The sequence below is a fragment of the Peromyscus maniculatus genome, chromosome 3, assembly GCF_049852395.1.
Source record: "Peromyscus maniculatus bairdii isolate BWxNUB_F1_BW_parent chromosome 3, HU_Pman_BW_mat_3.1, whole genome shotgun sequence".
Classification (NCBI taxonomy): Eukaryota; Metazoa; Chordata; class Mammalia; order Rodentia; family Cricetidae; genus Peromyscus; species Peromyscus maniculatus.
The window spans coordinates 163,140,019-163,157,421 of record NC_134854.1 but is presented as its reverse complement, the minus strand read 5'-3'; the positions used below and the strand labels follow the sequence as shown (position 1 = coordinate 163,157,421).

The 17,403-nt window shown below is 43.0% G+C and overlaps 1 protein-coding gene across 1 annotated transcript in view; it reads left to right on the top strand.

Moving 5' to 3' along the window:
* Positions 1–17,403, top strand: part of St8sia1 (ST8 alpha-N-acetyl-neuraminide alpha-2,8-sialyltransferase 1) — a 144,414-nt gene that overhangs the window by 41,637 nt on the left and 85,374 nt on the right. Inside the window, exon 2 of the mRNA XM_006990039.4 lies at positions 16,839–16,983. Within this exon, the coding sequence (XP_006990101.1) occupies positions 16,839–16,983 (145 nt within the window). The remainder of the gene's footprint in view (positions 1–16,838; positions 16,984–17,403) is intronic.

Below are 17,403 nucleotides of genomic sequence, written 5' to 3'. Positions count from 1 at the left end.
AATGTATTTATATTAATTTACATTTTGTTACATGGCTTTTTACCTTTCTTCCGTCTTGCACCTCCTGTTTTCTCTCCGTGTCCTCTGGCATCTCTCCCCTACCTAGATTCATCTCCTTTTCCTTTCTCTCTGCCTGGAAGTCCCACCTAACTTCTTCCTGCCTAGCTATTGGCCATTCAGCTCTTTATTAAACCAATCAGAAGCACCTTGGCCAAAACATATCTTCACAGTGTACAAAAAGGTTATTCTGCAACATTTCCCCCATTTTTGTCTGAATAAAACAGAAAGGGTTTTAACTTTAACATAGTAAAACTATATACAATAAGAACAATTATCATGTAAGAATTACATTTACAATGTCCAGTCCATTCATATTTGGCAAATTTGGAGATCTGTTATCTATCTTATCTTGCTGAGTCCAAAGTTTTATACCTAAACCATTTTTTAAAAATCATAACTTGTATTACCAACTCCAAACTATCTTTTTAGACCTCAAAGCATTTTCTTAGATAAACAATTTAAGCTTTTATGTCTCTCAACCATATTCACTTTATACCCTTTTTCTGAGGTAATATTATATCCTTCTGAGGTCTTTGATGTGGTTGAAGACTAGATAGTTATAATTTCCTCAGTTATGATAAAAAATAAGTTAGATATAAAACCTTAAACTCACAAATATAAGATAGATAGGACATCTTTAATATTGTAACTGTAATTCTTGCTTGATAATTGTTTTGTTATATGTAATTTTACGATGTGAAAGTTAAAACCTTCCTTTTGAAGAAAATAAAAGGGGAAGTGCTGTGGGATGTTCTGTATGTTAAATGTGTTGTTCTGATTGATTAATAATTAAAATACTGATTGGCCAGTATCCAGGCAGGAAGTATAGGCGGGACAAAGAGAGAGGAGAATTCTGGGAAGTGAAAGGCTAAGGCAGAGAGACACTGTCATCGTTGCCATGACAAGCAACATGTAAAGATGCTGGTAAGCCATGAGCCATGTGGCAAGGTATAGATTTATAGAAATGGGTTAATTTAAGATAGAAGAACTAGATAACAAGAGACCTGCTGAGGCCATTGAGTTTGTAAGCAATATAAGTCTCTGTGTTTACTTGGTTGAGTCTGAGCAGCTGTGGGACTGGCGGGTGAGAGATATTTGTCCTGACTGTGGGCAAGGCAGGAAAAGTCTACCTACAGTTCTACCTTGTTTTGGAAAATTTGGCAGTTGTCTTCTTTTGTGTCCTGCTTGCCCAATTTGGACAGCATACTCTCAATAGTTGAGGCAAGGGGAGTTTCTTGCCAAAATGGCTAGCTTCCATATGGAAGTTCTTTGATATCCATCATCATTTTTTGAAGAAAATTGGTGCTGCCAAGAGCAGATAAGTCTCACTGTTGTGAAAAGCCTCATGTTTTTAAAACATTTTAAATGCTACATTATGTAGGCCTTTGAAGTATTTGAAGATCACCTATCTATCTAAAATATATCTCTGTATGACCTTGAAAAGATACCTAACATGATTATAAGTTTGATTGTTATACATGACTAACTACTATCCTGTCTTTCTTTATTATTTTAAATAGCTTTCAAGGACTAAAATGTTACATTACATTTTTTAAATGAGCTGCATAGGTTCTGTTGTGGAATATTTAAGTGTGTAAAGTATGTTACACTTGTTTATGCTGCATTTATTTAACTATGTAAAGATGTGTTACTTTTTATGTTGCATTTGTTTAATTATGTAAAGATGGGTTGCTATTTCACCTTGCCTGCCTATGGTATCTGATTGGGCTAATAAAGAGCTGAGTGGCCAATAGCTAGGCAGAGAAAGGATAGGCATGGCTGGTGGGCAGAGAGAATAAATAGGAGGAGAAATCTAGGCTCCAGAAGAGAAAAGGAGAAGAAAACAAGGAGAAAGAGGGGGACACACCCAGGGCCAGAAGCCAGGCAGCCACCAGCCAGGGAGACGTGGAGTCAGCAGGAAAGTAAGATACACAGAAAGAAATGTTAGAAAGCCCCAACGCAAATGTAGACAAAGAGAAAAAGATTAAAATAAGAGCTAAACTAAGGCCGAGCATTCATAACTAATAAGAAGTTTTCATGTCATGATTTGGGAGCTGGTTGGTGGCCTAAAAGAAAGTCTGGTAGAGGTGCAATTCCTTAAACAATAGTAGAAACATATATACAGTATAATATAAACAACCTTACATTTGTATCAATATACAAAAATCCAAACCAATGTAAAGTATTTGAGATTAGTGGTTATTTAAAGGTGGACTCAATAATCTACTCTTTTATCCCATCATTTCTATACTATATATCCCCCTTTTTTCCCTTCAGAAAGAGATCTCTGAATCTAATCTCCTTTGTTTAGCTTTCTTCCTGACCATTACCAGTAATAATTTGTAACCAACTCCCCTAAACAATGATAAATATCCGTAATCCATCAAATGACCGAAAACCACCTACCACCACACCTCTTGGGAACATGGGCATCATGTTCTCTAGACTGCTTCCTGTTGTCTGGGGGTGATGGAATTTTGGGGGACCCTGAGAAAATTAGGATAATGATCAAGTCCTGGGAGAGCTAGCTGTAACATCTGTTGTCCAGTCTCTGCACAATGAGGAAGCACAAGGCTTGTCTGCAGTCCTGGCTAGAATAATCTGTGAGGCTGGACCATCTTAGCCAGCAGCCTCAAAGCTGTTCTAGATGCAGAACTCTGAGGAAACTGCAACAGAGGCATCTGAGAGGCTGGATTACTTGGGCCACCAGTTTCCATTAGTGTCTGAACTCCTTGCTCTGAAAACACACAAACTTTTAAAGGTAACATACATACTGTATTAATACAAGTATGGACTATGTCAAGTCAGCCAAAGATGATTTTTTGTTTTATGTTTGAGCAGGCAAATATATATATATATATCACCTGTCTTGTAGTTTTTTTAGGTTTATTTCTTTATGTCTGTAGCTAGGATTTCAGGGTTTCTTCCCTGGTCAAACCTAATATTTGTCAACCTTGAAGGAATCCACAGCCTTTTATTTTCTGTGGAAACAGAAGCATAATTTCTTCCTCAATGTGATACATTTTCTGACTTCCATTTTAAAGTTAAGGCATTCCTAAAGTGTCTATGCTGTGGATGATTGACTGAGAAATAAAGTGCTGATTCCCCGTAGCCAGGCAGGAAGTATAGGCAGGACAAGGAGAGAGGAGAATTCTGGGAAATGGAAGGCTGAGGCAGAGGGAGAGGCTGCCAGCTGCTGCCATGAGAAACATGATGTAAGATACCAGTAAGCCACAAGCCACATGGCAAGGTATAGATTTATAGAAAGGGGTTAATTTAAGATATAAGAACTGGATAACAAGAAGCCTGCCATGGCCATGCAGTTTATAATATAAGTCTCTGTGTGTTTGATTGGGTCCAAGCAGCTCTGGGACTGGCGGGTGAGAGAGATTTGTCCTGAGTATGGGCCTGGCAGGACTAGAGAAACTTCAGCTACATATCTAGGCTAGTTTGTTTCAGCTGTTCCTGTTACAATCCCATGTCTCTTAGCAGCTGTCATTCACTCATCAGCAATCAAAAAATTCAAAGTCAATTAGACACCATATGGGATCCAGACTCACTGTGTATTTTCCATTTTTATGTGGCTTATCCTTTTATACTATTTTATTCTCTCTTTAGAGACTTTATTATTTATAAACTGTTTTTTTCTGTCTATTCCCATTTTCTTTTCTTTTTTAAGCCTACACACAATTTTTAAACACACTGTAAACTATTTAGAGTCTTTTTCTTCTCTGTCTGTATCTTTCTTTACTGAGCCATTCTCTGACCATGTGAAACAAATCTTAAACTGGCATGTCAGCCACCATGTGGCTCAGTGTAGTGCGTGGCACTGGTGTGTTGGTTGGTTGGCTCCAGCCGGCAGGCAGCAGCCAGTTGCCATGCCTCTGTATGCTGCTGAGCACCGGTGAGCCCGCCCGAGAGACTGCAGGACTAGCAAGCCACATTCGGCTCCTTGTCCAGAACTTTTCTCAGCTTTCTCAGGCCGCGTGTTTGGATATTTGAGACCCCACACTGGATGCCATATGTAACAAGTTTTTCTCCACACTGCTAGCTCCCAAATAATGAAATGACGTCTTGCTAATTATGAAAGCTCTGCCTATAGCTTAGGCTTGTCCCCTTAATTCTTATAACTTAAATTCACCTGTTTATATTAATCTATGTTCTATTGTATGGCATTAACTCTCCTCCATCTTGCATCTCCTGTTTTCTCTCTATGTCCTCTTGTGTCTCTCCCTTGCCTAGATTCATCTCCTGTTCTGTGCAGAATTCCTGCCTAACCTTTTCCTATTGGCCATTCAGCTTTTTATTAAACCATTCTGAAGGTGCCTTGGCAAATACACATCTTCACAATATACAAAATGATTATTCCACAGCACAGTAGATTATGTGTCTGTGTTTGGTACTAGTTTCTTTTAGTCTTTAGATGGCGTAAACAACCTAAAGGAGGATTTACTTTGGTTCATGTTTTCTGTGGTGTCAACCTGTGATCACTTGGCACCATGTATGCTGAATGGGCATTCTGATGGTAGGATCATTCTTTGCCCCATAGTGGGCAGGAAGCAGAGAGTAAACCAGGCCAGAGGCAACACATCCCCAAGGACTCCACTCCCAATCAATAACTTATCTCCTCCAACTAGGTGCTACCTCCTAAAGTTTCCAGAACTTTCTTAAATACCACCATTGGCTGGGGAACCAGGTTTTAACATATGAGCCCATGTGGGGCATTCACATTCAAATCATTACAAGGCCCTTAGTCAACAGTGGCTCTATCTTTTTAACTTTATTTTTAGGTCTTGTGATTATCATTACTGTTTGGGGTGCTCTGGACCAAGGCTTCACACATGCAAAGCAGGAGCTCTGCCCCGAGCTGCACCCCAGCTCTGACTCCCATTTCTAAACTTGCTTTGAAATTGATTTAAGATGAAGATTTCATTCAATCAAGGGAAAATACAACTTCATGATGGCCCCAGAACTACCTTCCATAATTTCTGTGAATTATACCATTCAGAGAGAACGAGGAAACTTCTCTTCTTTCACTGGCAAGCACCAGACTCCACGTGAGGCCAAGTCCTCTCATTGAATGTCAGCATTTTAGCTTCTGTATGCAATAGGGTGAACCCTCCTCATCATTTAAATAGGGATATGTTGGGGTTGGAGAGATGGCTCAGTAGTCGAGAGTCCTTGCTACTCTTGCAGAGGACCTGAGTTCAGATCCCAGCACCCTTGTTAGGTGGCTCACAACAACCTGTAACCCTGGATGGAGGGAATCTGACACCCTGTTCTGGCCTTCATGGCTACTGTCACTCATGTGCGCGCGCACACACACACACACACACACACACACACATGATTAAAAGTAAAAATAATCTTTAAAAGATAGAGATGTGTCTGGGAATGTTTATGTACCAAAAACAATTTTGAACTAGGGTTGTGTGAGGCTGGCAAGGTGTAAGGACAGTATCTTAGCAATCAGGGACAATGGGGTGAATACTTACCGAGATCGTGTTATGTTCTGAACATTCTCTACCTAAGGTCTCAATCCCAGAGCCACCCTCACCTCTGTGACATTATCCAAGTAGTCAACATTAAATAGCTGAAAAGAAATTCCAGAAACTTATCTTAGGGTAGTTTACAATAAAGTCTATCGACTTAGACATCTGGAAGAAATGCCTTTGTTATATACTTTGGCCAAAAGCTAAATATTAAAATCATTAATTGACAAAATTTAGATATTACCAGCCAAGAAAGAACTTTAGGAAGGTGGGATTATATGTGAAACTTTATCAAATGTTTTAAAAGTCAAATTTGAAAGTTTGACATTTATGGTGTAGGAAAAATAATTTATCAGCCAGTGGCTTGCTCCTGTGACCCTGACTGTGTGCCCATCCTCTCCAGGGCAGCCTGTTCTCACTGTACTACAGCTCAGTGGACAGTGAAAGGAACTCATTCGCTGAATTTGGAGTTCAACACATCTCAAGATCTCAATCTTGAATCATCTACTGCTGACAACGTCAGTGGTATACTAATTGCCAGTCTATAGTAATTATTTCTGTCTGCTTTGGTGTTTAGTTTCTGTAGGTGCAAATAGTAAGGAATGGACTTCTTAAGTTTGTATTTTGATTGGTGAGAACAAAATTTGCATAGAGATCCTCCAACATTATCTGTCTGTTTATCTATCTATAACTTGTTATCCATTCACCCAATCAATATTTAATCACTCTTTCAATGGCTGAGCCACCTTTCCAGGAGCAGGGTGTCGAGGTATGAATAAAAGAAGTCTCTTTCTTCTTGGAGTTTTGTGCTTTGGGTCCTGGAGACTATTGTGGCTGGAATATGCAATGTCCCCTGTAGGCTCATATATTTGAACACTTGGTCTTCAACAGGTCACATATCTGGAAGGTTGTGGAAACTCTAGGAGGTGATTTGCTGGGGGAAGTACTTCACTGGGATGGACCTTTAGAGTTTATAGCCCCGCCCCACTTCCTGCCTGCCATTTTCCCATGGTGGAAATGAGAGATGTGTCACAGTCCCTTTGCCATGTCTCCCAGCTGTGATGGACTGTGTGTCTTAAACTGTAAGCCCAAACAAACCCTCCCTCCCTTCAGCTGACTCTCATGAGGTATTGATCCCAGCAACGAGAAAAGTTACTGATAGAGGGAGATAGACAGTGACTGAGACTATATATTCAGCCAACGGCCCCAGGCAGATCTAAGTACTGTGGAATAAAGCAGGAAATAGAGGGGATAATAATAAAGAGAATCTGAGGGATTTTCTATCATGTCTGCATCAGAAGCAATTTCTTAAAGATACCATTCTTAGAAATCTTATTTTTCATAGACTTTTGGGGACAAATTTGACATCTAACCCTTAACTTGACATGACAGATTATGAAGAGTTCCCACCTAGAGCATTTCCCCCACTTTATCAACTATCTTCAAAAATAAAATAAATAAAATAAATAAAAAATAAAATAAATAACTAAAGATAGATATTGTTGTTTTCTAAAAATTTTTAAAGTTTTTTTTATTTTATTTATATGGGTGGTTTCCCTGTGTGTATGTCTGTACACCACATGCATGCTATGTGCCAAGGAGCTCAGAAGAGGGCATTGGACTCCCTGGGGCTGGAGTTACAGGTGTTACATGGGTGCTGAGAATTGAACCCAGGTCCTCTGGAAGAGCAACAAGTGCTCTTAACCACTGAGATATCTCTCCAGCCCCTAGAAATAGTTCTTGGTGGTTATTTTGTTTAAATGTCTCAAGTACCAGTACATCAGTAACACACCATCTCAACTCTTTTGTCTTATCAGTTTAAAAATGTAGTTATTTGTTGATAAACAGATGATGTATATTTTTCTTCATGTTATCTTCCATACATGGGTTTTCATAATATTTCATTTTACTGTCAAGTTATGTACTTTCATTGTCAATACGTCAATACTTTTTCATATACTTTGTATGCAAAGTTGTAGCTTCCATCGTGCGTTTATGACTGGAGCATTTTCTTCTTGCAGTGTTAGCTGTGTACTCTGTGTCTCCTGGCCGACAGGAGCCGGGGAGTGTATAAGCATGTGGGATACATGAGGAGATTTTTCATTCTCTTCCTCCTTGACTTGCTTGTCAGGAATTTTAATCACCACTCAGTTCTTAGTGGTACACAGGCATGATGCTCTGCCTGGGCTGCCGCACGGATGTCCTGTTTAGATAAGATAGTGATGGTGTGTGATCACACAGTTGTTTGGTGCACGCATGTTTAGGAATGCCAGGGATGGCATAGATTCAAATACTGAGAACAAGAGAGACTTCTCAGGAACTCCTGCTGTTTCAGCCCCACCATTCCTTGAAAAGAGTGTAGAAGCGTTAGTCCTGGGGATGGTGGCTCGCTAGACCTCCTCAGGCCGGGAACCAGGGTGCTCAGTCCCGGTTTGAAAGAGTCTCAGGAAGGTCTGTCTGATGCTGGGCACTCATAATTGACTGGTCCTTTTTAACCCTTATTTGTTTACTGATTTTATTTTCAAAATCTCAGACTCCCCCACCCTTCCCACTCCCATAACCCCCAATTTACAGACATAAACAGATAATATCTGCCTACTGACCATCCTTCTTAAACTCTACCCACAGGCAACGTTTTTTTTTAACCTGAGAAACTTACATATCGGTATATAAAGGAGGTATACAAATTAAACATTTACTAAAAACACCTAATAAATATGTATAATTACTAATAACATCATAAAGAAACTGGTTTCAAAACAATTCTTTGGTAAATGTATGACTTGCCGCTCATTAAAGTTAAAGCAAATTTGAATACTAATGAGATGACTGTACTTATTTGCCCAGCCCAGCAGTGATGGTGGAGAGATGAGTCTTCACTACAGCCATGTTGCCGCTATGAGATCAGATAACTTTAACGTACTGTAAGATCACTACAGTTCACAGCATGCAGTTGTCTGTGCGAGGCATTTCAGACTGTGTCCAGTGTCATTTGGCATGTGCCGTGCAGAAATGAGCACTCTGTGTGCTCAGAACCTAGGCTGCAGTGAAATCGCTCCTCTCATTACCTCTTGTGCTGCTGCGGTAAAATCTCAAGGGAGAAAGGTCTTACTTTGGCTTATACTTGGATGGCACAGCATCCATCCCGGAGGGGAGGTCCTGCTGGCAGGAGCTAAAGAACTGGTCATGTTACCTCCAGTCAGAGAGCAGAGAGCGAGGGCTGCTGCTCAGCTCCCTCTCTCCTTTTCATGCCTGTGAGGCCCATGCCCAGAGAACAGTGCTGCTCGCTCTGAGGGAGGGTCTTACCACCGTAACCTCATCAGGATCTCCCTCACAAGCATTCGTAGGGGCTAACCTCATCTAGAGAATCCCTCAGAGGCCTGTCTCTTAGGTGATTGTAGGTCATGTCAAGTTGACAATCACTGTTAGTCATCAGGTTACCTATAGCACAAGTGACAACTGCTGGAAATATTCTGGATGCGCTGGGTATTTGACCTTGAATTCACCTGCTGCTTGTTCTGCACACCTTTTACTGCTGTTAACCCTTTCACTGCCCCATATTCAGTTACAGGAACCCATGAGTGAGGGGGTCGTGACCACAGTTGAAGAGCTTTGTCGTAGATGATGGTCTCATGGCTGAAATGACCCCCTGCCCCAGCTCCCATTAGGAGGGAGGCCTGAGACCTGAGTGGCCTATGGACCAGCACCTCCTGGGCTTTGTGTGTTTTTACTCTTATGGTCTCACTGCGGTGTCTCAGATGGGACCCTTTCAGAGGCTGGGATTCTCCTAATAAAAGCAAGATGCAACCTGAAACATGTATTAACTGTTTTTTTTTTTAAATTATCTTTCTATGTGTGTTTGTGTGCGCATACAGAGGATATAAGACAACCTCAGGTGTCTTTCCTCCAACCACCCACCTTGTTTTTAGACGTAAGACCTCTCATGGGCCTGGAACTCACTAAATAGGCCAGACTAGCTAGCCAGTGGCCCCAGGGATCCACCTCTCTCTCTCTTCCTAGCACTGGACTGCAGGTGTGGACCACCATCCCTGGGGGTTTCTGAAACTTATGTGGATTGTGTCCAGGTCCTTGGATGAGTAAGCAGGCTCTTCAGTGGACAAGCCACATCCTGCCCCAGCCCTCTTTGTGATTTTTACTGTCTTCCTACAAAGAAAAGCAGGTAGCAATTGTCATCAGTAGGAAGCACAAGGAAAGAGGAGGGAGACGAATTTGCCAAAAACTCTAATAGCTGATAGGTCTGCGTCTCCCCTCCAGTGTTGCTGAAGGTTGGACAGAGATGGAATACATGATTCAGCTCAACAGTTCTTAGAGACCAGTTTCAGGACCGGTATCGTGTATTCTGGCAAATGTAATCCAACTGCATCCTCTTGCCTGGTGAATCTGCTGCAGCGTTCCTGTCTCAGATGTCTGGGCTCTTCCTTCATTCTGCCTGTTGTTGCAGGCCAAAGCGCAGAGCAGGAAACACTCCCCAGCACCCTGGATGGAACTCAATGCTTATTCTTTCTAAGAAACCACAGATGTCCCCTGAGCCTCTGGCTACATCTCCCTGCAGACACAAGTAGGAATTTACATGTTGGTTGGCCTTTTCCATTTTAAAAATAAACTTATTTTGTGCTTGAGGTTTATGGGATATAAACAGAGGATAAAATGCTCACTGTAGGGAAGCAGATTAATAGTTTTTCATCTGAAAATTACTTTTATTTGTGGTAAGAGCAGCTAAAATGCACCTAACAAAAATCCCTGGGATCTTTCATTTTGCTATTCCTAGTCCTCTAACCGCTTAGCTTGCTAATCTTGAACATCTCATACCTCATTTTGTGGATTGTTTCCTTTGCTGTTTTCTGGCCCTTGAGCTGCACATCCTCTCATCCCCATTTCCGTCCCATGCCCCACTCTCGGATGCCACTGTTTCATTCCATCTTTGTGCTTTTTGTTTTAGGTTGTTTTTTTTTTAGTCCACATACAGATGACATAATGACATCATCCACCACTTGTGTCCCTCCCTGTGTCTGGTTTATTTCACTTAACCTAATATCCTTCAGGTCCATGCAAGTGACAAATGGCAAGGTCCCCTTGTCAAAGTAGAATCACATTCCACTTTCTTTGTTCATCCATCTGTTGATGTCATCTAGATCATTGCCATACATTAGCTGTTGTGAGTCATGTTGCAGTGAACACAGACTGTTTTTATGAGGTGCAGTTTTGTCTCTTTTGGGTGCATACCCAGGAAGAGGACACTTGGGTCATGTGAGAGTTTCATTTTTGGTTTCTTTATGAATCTCCATTCTCCCTTCCACAATGTCTGTACCAACCTAAATTCCTATCAGCAGTGCGCTAAGGTCCTTTCCTCCATGCCATCTCTGATGTTTCTTGTCCTTTGCTCTTTGGAGATGGCCATCCTTACAGGAGTTATTATGGCTCTTTGTGATTTACCATGCATTTCCCCAATGACAAAGAAAGCTAAATGCCATGTCACTCTTGCCTGTTGTTTTGAATTTTGAAAAAATTAATTATGTATGAGAGAGAAATTGAGAACCAGAGAGTGAGACAGAGTCAGAGAGTGAGTGAGAGAAAGAGAACCACAGTGAGGCTGTGGGTCAGGCCAGAGTACAACTTTGTTAGTTTTCTCCTTCAACCTTGTTTTTGAGGCAAGGTCTCTTGTTTCTGTGGCTGCCCAGCATAGTTCAGGATAGCTGGCTCACAAGCTTCTGTTTGATTCTGTCTCTGCATCCCATTTCACAGTGGGAGGACCAAGATTACAAATATGTGCTATCACATCCAGCTTCAACAAAACAAACAAACAAACAAACAAACAACAAACAAAGCCTGGGTTCCAGGTATCAGGCTCACATCCTAAGGCTTGCCCAGAAGCACCTGACCCTGGAGCCCTCCTGGCCTTCTTTTCCATCTTCGCCTCTTTTTGGGACAAGTGTCTGCTTGGCTCCTGTCTGTCAGATGACTGGTTTCCCTACTGTCGAGCTGGGAGAACTCCTTATAAAAGTTGCATATTAATTTACCAGACATGTGCTTGGCTCGTGCTCTCTCTCCCTCTTTCTCTCTGTAAGTTGTTTTTCCATTTTCTTCTTGGTTTCTCTTATTGTGCAGAACTTTGGAGCTTGGCATGGTTCTGTTAGTTTATATAGCCTTAAGCTTGCTTGCCCTCTTCTTAGGTTTTCTGAAGGCAGCTCTGACTTTATTATTTTTTCAATCTACTTTTACATCTCAAGGGCTAGCACAATGTTATCTAAGAATTAAAAAGCCTTATTACTACCTCTATTATGATTATTACTGCTGATACCCCTAATGCTAGTGCTTTGCTCTTTATTTTTATGTAGCCCAGGCTGGCCTTAAAATTTCTATTCTCTTGTCTCAGTCACCCAAGTACTGGATTTACAGATTCTGCCTGTTTCTTCTGCTGCGTTGGACACTGTGGCTGTGATCCCTGTAGCTGGTTTAGGCCCCTCAGGCATGAAGGACGTTTTCCCACTGTGCTCCCTTAGCTCTTCCATAGCTCAGCATGACGGGGGACGTGGAAGAGTTGTGGAGGGAAAGATGTCGGAAAGGCACGTAGAAAACTCTGCAGTGCGGAGAGCAGTAGGAGCATTGTGAATCTGCTAGAAATGTAGGATCTCTGGAACTATTTCTCCATAAGGAACGCCTGTTTTCTGTCTAGCTCTACTTTATCCCAGTAAAGGAATAATTGCCCCGAGCCCAGTGATGATGGAGGGAGAGAGGTGAACTTACTCCGTGTCCCCCAGCACACATGCTATTAATACCAGAGAAATCATTCATCAGCCTGACAAACCTGTGTAACTATTGGCTTAGACACTGGGTTCATTGTCTGTGCATTCAGAAAAATGTGAATGCCTGGATCTTTTCCCTATGTTCTTTTTTTTTTTCTTTTTACAATTCAGAGAGGAAACAAATATGAATGTGATTTGTAAGCTGTCGGGTCCCAGCCAGAAGAAGGTGCTCTCGTTTGACTCTGACAAGTTTTTCTTTCATGTTTCTCATGGCACTTTACTGAATCATGATTTAGTAGAGTTTAGAGGTGAGAGCTTCAGTCTGGATGGAAGGACCTGATGAGAGGTGGAAAGACTTGTGGGTGAAGCCATCCCCCCACCACCACTGTGCCAATTATGTGACCTAAGACAAACTGTGGGGAAAGTATCTCAAAAGCTGCCCAGCTCCAAGGTACGGTGGGAACTGGATGGACATACTGTCCTGAAGTCATGTGCTGCATGGCAGGCATTGGGACCATTTGTGCAAAAGATTCCTTGGATGGAGAAAAGGGAAATGGGTCAGTATGGTTCTGAGCACTTGGTAAACAGACCGGAAACAGCCCAGACTTAGACTCATAGCTCTGCATGTGTGTCCTTCCTGTGGCCTAGGCAAGTCTTGAAACCACGTGTGGCCCATTTTTTTTTTGTAGATATAAATTGAGCATAATGATAACAATAATAATTTTTTTCATGGTCTCTCAGAGCTGTTCTAAGGACAAAAGAAAGTGAGCTGTCACAAGACCTGGAAATCCAAACATTAGTGCATTCTCCCCAGCATTTAGATTCATGCCTGTGGGACTTCTCACTATTTTAAGAGCTTGTCTTAAACCACATAGCTCATGTGGATAAAATATAGTGCCTAGGGTGCTCTTTTGACAAAATGTAGGGACAACTCATGATGAAACATAACCATTTCCTGTCCATGCTATCATTGGTAGAGAAGTACTAATAAGAATTAAATGGTGAGCTGAGTGTGGTGGTGAACATCCCTAATGCCAGCATTCAGTAGTTGGGAGGATGATGAGTTTGAGTCCAGCCTGGTTTACATAACAAGACCCTGTCTCGATTCTGATGATGGTGATAATAATAGTGATGATGATGAAGACAGATGAGAAAGGAAAGAGAAGGACGGTCTATGATAAATAGAATGTTGGATTAGCAGCAAAATATGACAATCAAATCTTTGACAGGAGAGAGTTTGTCCTTAACCCTCTCCATTGTCCTCTTCTCATTGAAGCCAGTGTGGAGGGGAAGCCAGCCAAGATCCAGGGAGGGAATACCCAGCACAGTGTAATGAGCTCAGCAGCCCATGGGCTGAACAGGTTGCCAGGCCATGAGTGTCATGTCATCAGTGAGGCTGGGCAATGTAACAATAATGGCAATACCTGATGTCTTAGTTCATATTCTACTAGGCTAGCATAATGCCACATGACAGGGAATTTATCAAGGAAATTCTCTTCTGGAAGACAAATTAATGTCAGTCCCTTAGGCTGGAAGTCCAGTGCCAAGGGCATCCTTTAGTGTGGGCTTTCCTGCTGTGCCATAACATGGTAGAGGGCATCCTGTGGGGCAGCACTCCAGGGCAGAGAGAGCAGAAGCAGAAAAAGTAAGTGGTCTGAACCCCCTCCTGTGACAGTGGCCTCGGTCACCCCAAGCATGGACTCCATGACCTAAGCTTGTCCTGGAGGCCTGCTGCTACTGATCTTCAGTGCCAACCACTCTAACTTGGGCTCTTTTGCTCAATACAGGGGAGCAGTCGGGGGCAGCTGGGAATGTGATCCTAATAAGGCTCAATCTTGGGGATAAGGGAGACAGCACAAGAAATGGGGTCCTGTCATGTGACAAAACCTTCCCAGGGAGACACAACTCACCCCAGATAGGAAGCCCACGAGAGATCAACGTACAGATACCACCAAAGTCCAACTTAGTGGATCATGAGCTTTATTAGGGTTACTTACAGGAATATGGGTGAGGGGTCACTTACAAGAGTGGAAATGACTCACAGACAGCTGTATAACCAAAGCCCACCCTAGCGTGGGTGACAACTCTCAAAAGCTGGGAACCTGGAGCACACTTCCTGCGTGAAGCTCACCAAGGTGGAGAATGTCCTTTCCAAGTGACTCAGTTGATCTAAATCTCTTTCAGGCAGCTAGGGTGGTTTCTGTTTCTTCCAGGCAGCTGGGCTTCTCAGAGTGACTTTCAACAGCTTTATCGCTTGCTGTGGGAGTCGGGGGCCTGGTGAATCTGGTTGGTTTCAGGGACTTCCTGGAGCTATTTGAGTTGTTCACCTTCCTGTTTGAGGAGCATCCCTGCAGGATGGAATGTTTCAGTTTCAGAAGAAGTTGTTACACAACAGGTTCCTGTCATGCCCTCCTAGTAAGGGAAGGTTAAAGTTCGGATACGTTGACCTTTGACCTGAAGTTGGAGCAGGTGTACAGGTGCTCATACTGCATGATCTATGGAGGTGTTCATCACAAACACTGGGTTGGAGGCAGGCATTGGAAGCTGGGAAGGAAATAGAGTTATCCTATGATTCGTGACCTGCAAAACCACATTTGTTGACCATGAAAAACACAGTAGAGGAACTCAGCTCTTCTCAGAGTTCCAATCTGGTCACACTGGCAATTACACTTTGACATAAATCTTGGAGACAACATTCAAATGGTCATTGGGGTTTTGTTCTGCTTCATCTGAACGTTTTCAGCACATTCTTAAAAAGCTCTAAGTGTGGCACCCTACCCCCAACCCCAGCCATGGAGTTAGCAAGTGATCCAGTCTGGATACGGTGTCACAGTGTGTTGATTTTTCTCACTGCTGTGTTAAAGTATCTGACAGAAGCAGCTTAAAGGAGGGAGGGCTTATTTAGGCTCATGGACAATTCAGAAAGTCCACAGATAACTGATAGAGGAATTATTTATTAAGGAATTATATTGGGGAGAACAACTCACTAATACAGCGGAAGGTATATCCGCCGCAGAAAGGCTGAGAGCCGTACCCACAATGCTTTCCACTGCCTGAGTCAGCCTCCACCATCCAAGAACTCGAGAGAGGAGAGAGAGGGGTGAAGAGAGAGGGGGAGAGAGAGGTAAAGAGAGGGTGAGAGGAGAGGAAGAGAGAGAGAAAGGGAGAAAAGGAGAGAGGAGAGAGGGAAAGAGGGAGAGGAGGGGAGCAAGGGCCATTGGGTACCCGTATGTGCTCTTCAGGTCTTAAGCTAGCTAAGAGGCCACGCCCTAGGAGCTGGTACCCCACGGTCATGGGTGGGACGAATACCCACTGCGCATGGGTCCTAGTGAGGAGGGCATGTGATGGGAAGAAGGCAGCTGACCACATTGCCTCGGAGGTCAGGTAGGAGAGGGTCTCTTCCCCCAACAGTTGTTGACTCCTTTTTAATACTGCTGGGGAGGGGCCCTCCAAAATATGCCAAGTGTCTGTTTTCCCAGACATGTGACCCTTTGTTTACCCCCTGAGCCTTCCCCTTCCTCTCTTCAACGTGGAAGAAACTGCCATACAGCAAGGAGTCATGGTGGACCTGAACAGTTCACCTCACGGAAGCCAGGAAGTAGAGAGAACTAGTTCATTCCACGCAGACTCCTTGTTATGGAATAGGATCACCCCAATTTTAGCTAATCTTCTCTGGCAACTCATGGTTATGCCCCGAAGTGTGCTTCACTAATCTCTTAGGAACTGCTCTGTGCAGCAGTGTTGACAATTGAGATGTGCCATTGTGCCTGCAATCTGTCTTACTCATTAAAGCTGATCCAGAAAGTAGTAACATGGCCAGTAGTTGAGGAGCCAACAAGGGAGTCATCTATAAGGCAGCACACGAGGGCCTGGGCAATCCCATAAGAGGCCGGTGTCTCAAACACAGAGAGGGAAAGGGGAGGTCGAGGCAAAGGTCACAGTGTTCAACCAAGTCAGTCCCTGACAGCCTGAAGGCAGATTGCCTCACCACCTTCTGAGACCACACCATTCATTTCATGCTGCTTCTGTCCAGAGGGACTGCTGCGGAGCTCTCTCTAATGTTGTTCTCAGTTTGGGGGTGTGCACCCTCTTTGGGCTGCTCTGTTTCACACTCTAGCATCCCTCCACACTGTTCCTAACTACCCGATGTTGCAAACAAGCCACAGGTGTGTATTCCTGCTACCACTGAATACTGGGTCACCCTTCAGAGCCAGCTCAAGTCTTTACAGGATCTGGATGGCTGGACCAATCAATGCATCTCCAAGGATCATGCATCTTTTTGCCTTTAGATATATTTCAGCCACACGTGGGAGCTGGCATATTTTTCTGAAACATTTTTAAAGTAAAATATTACAGCCCTGCAGTTCAGTGACTGGAAGTGTGAGTTAATCACAGTGTGATCACCGTGGAGACACTGTGGAGTGAGCTGGCGCCGGCGTAAGGCTGCACATTCCTGTGGGGATGGCAAATGAGTGATTCGGCTGCTCACTCAACCTGCTGTTCTTTTCTCTTTCTCCCCTAGGAAACAAATGGAAGACTGTTGCGATCCCGCCCATCTCTTTGCTATGACTAAGATGAATTCTCCCATGGGGAAGAGCCTGTGGTATGATGGGGAGTTTTTATACTCATTCACCATTGACAATTCCACGTATTCCCTCTTCCCCCAGGTGAGTGGAGTCCATTGCATTGTGCTCTAGCTCCTTACATTTCTCCTGCTTGGAAGTGTTTGCATGAGTCTGCTGACCCACTGGCCTTCCTCCCTTCATCTTCTCTTTTCTCATTTTAATCTTGCAATTTTTTTCTCATGTCTTTCCATGTTTCTGCTTTGATGCAAGGGTGGAAAAAAGACATAAGTCCTTAAAAGAAAGGACTTCATAGAGCTACGGTTTTCCTTGCCATTTAGATTTCAGTCATATGAAAGTGAGGCAAACACTGGTCAGGGAATGGTGGGATCCTAGCGTTCTGAGGTCGGCTGTGGAAGGATCATGAGGATTTGAGATAACGGTGTTTTTTTTTTTTTTTTTTTTGGACTGGTGCTGCCACTGGGGAGTGGGGACCATATGTCCACTCAGAACTCTTGAATGCTA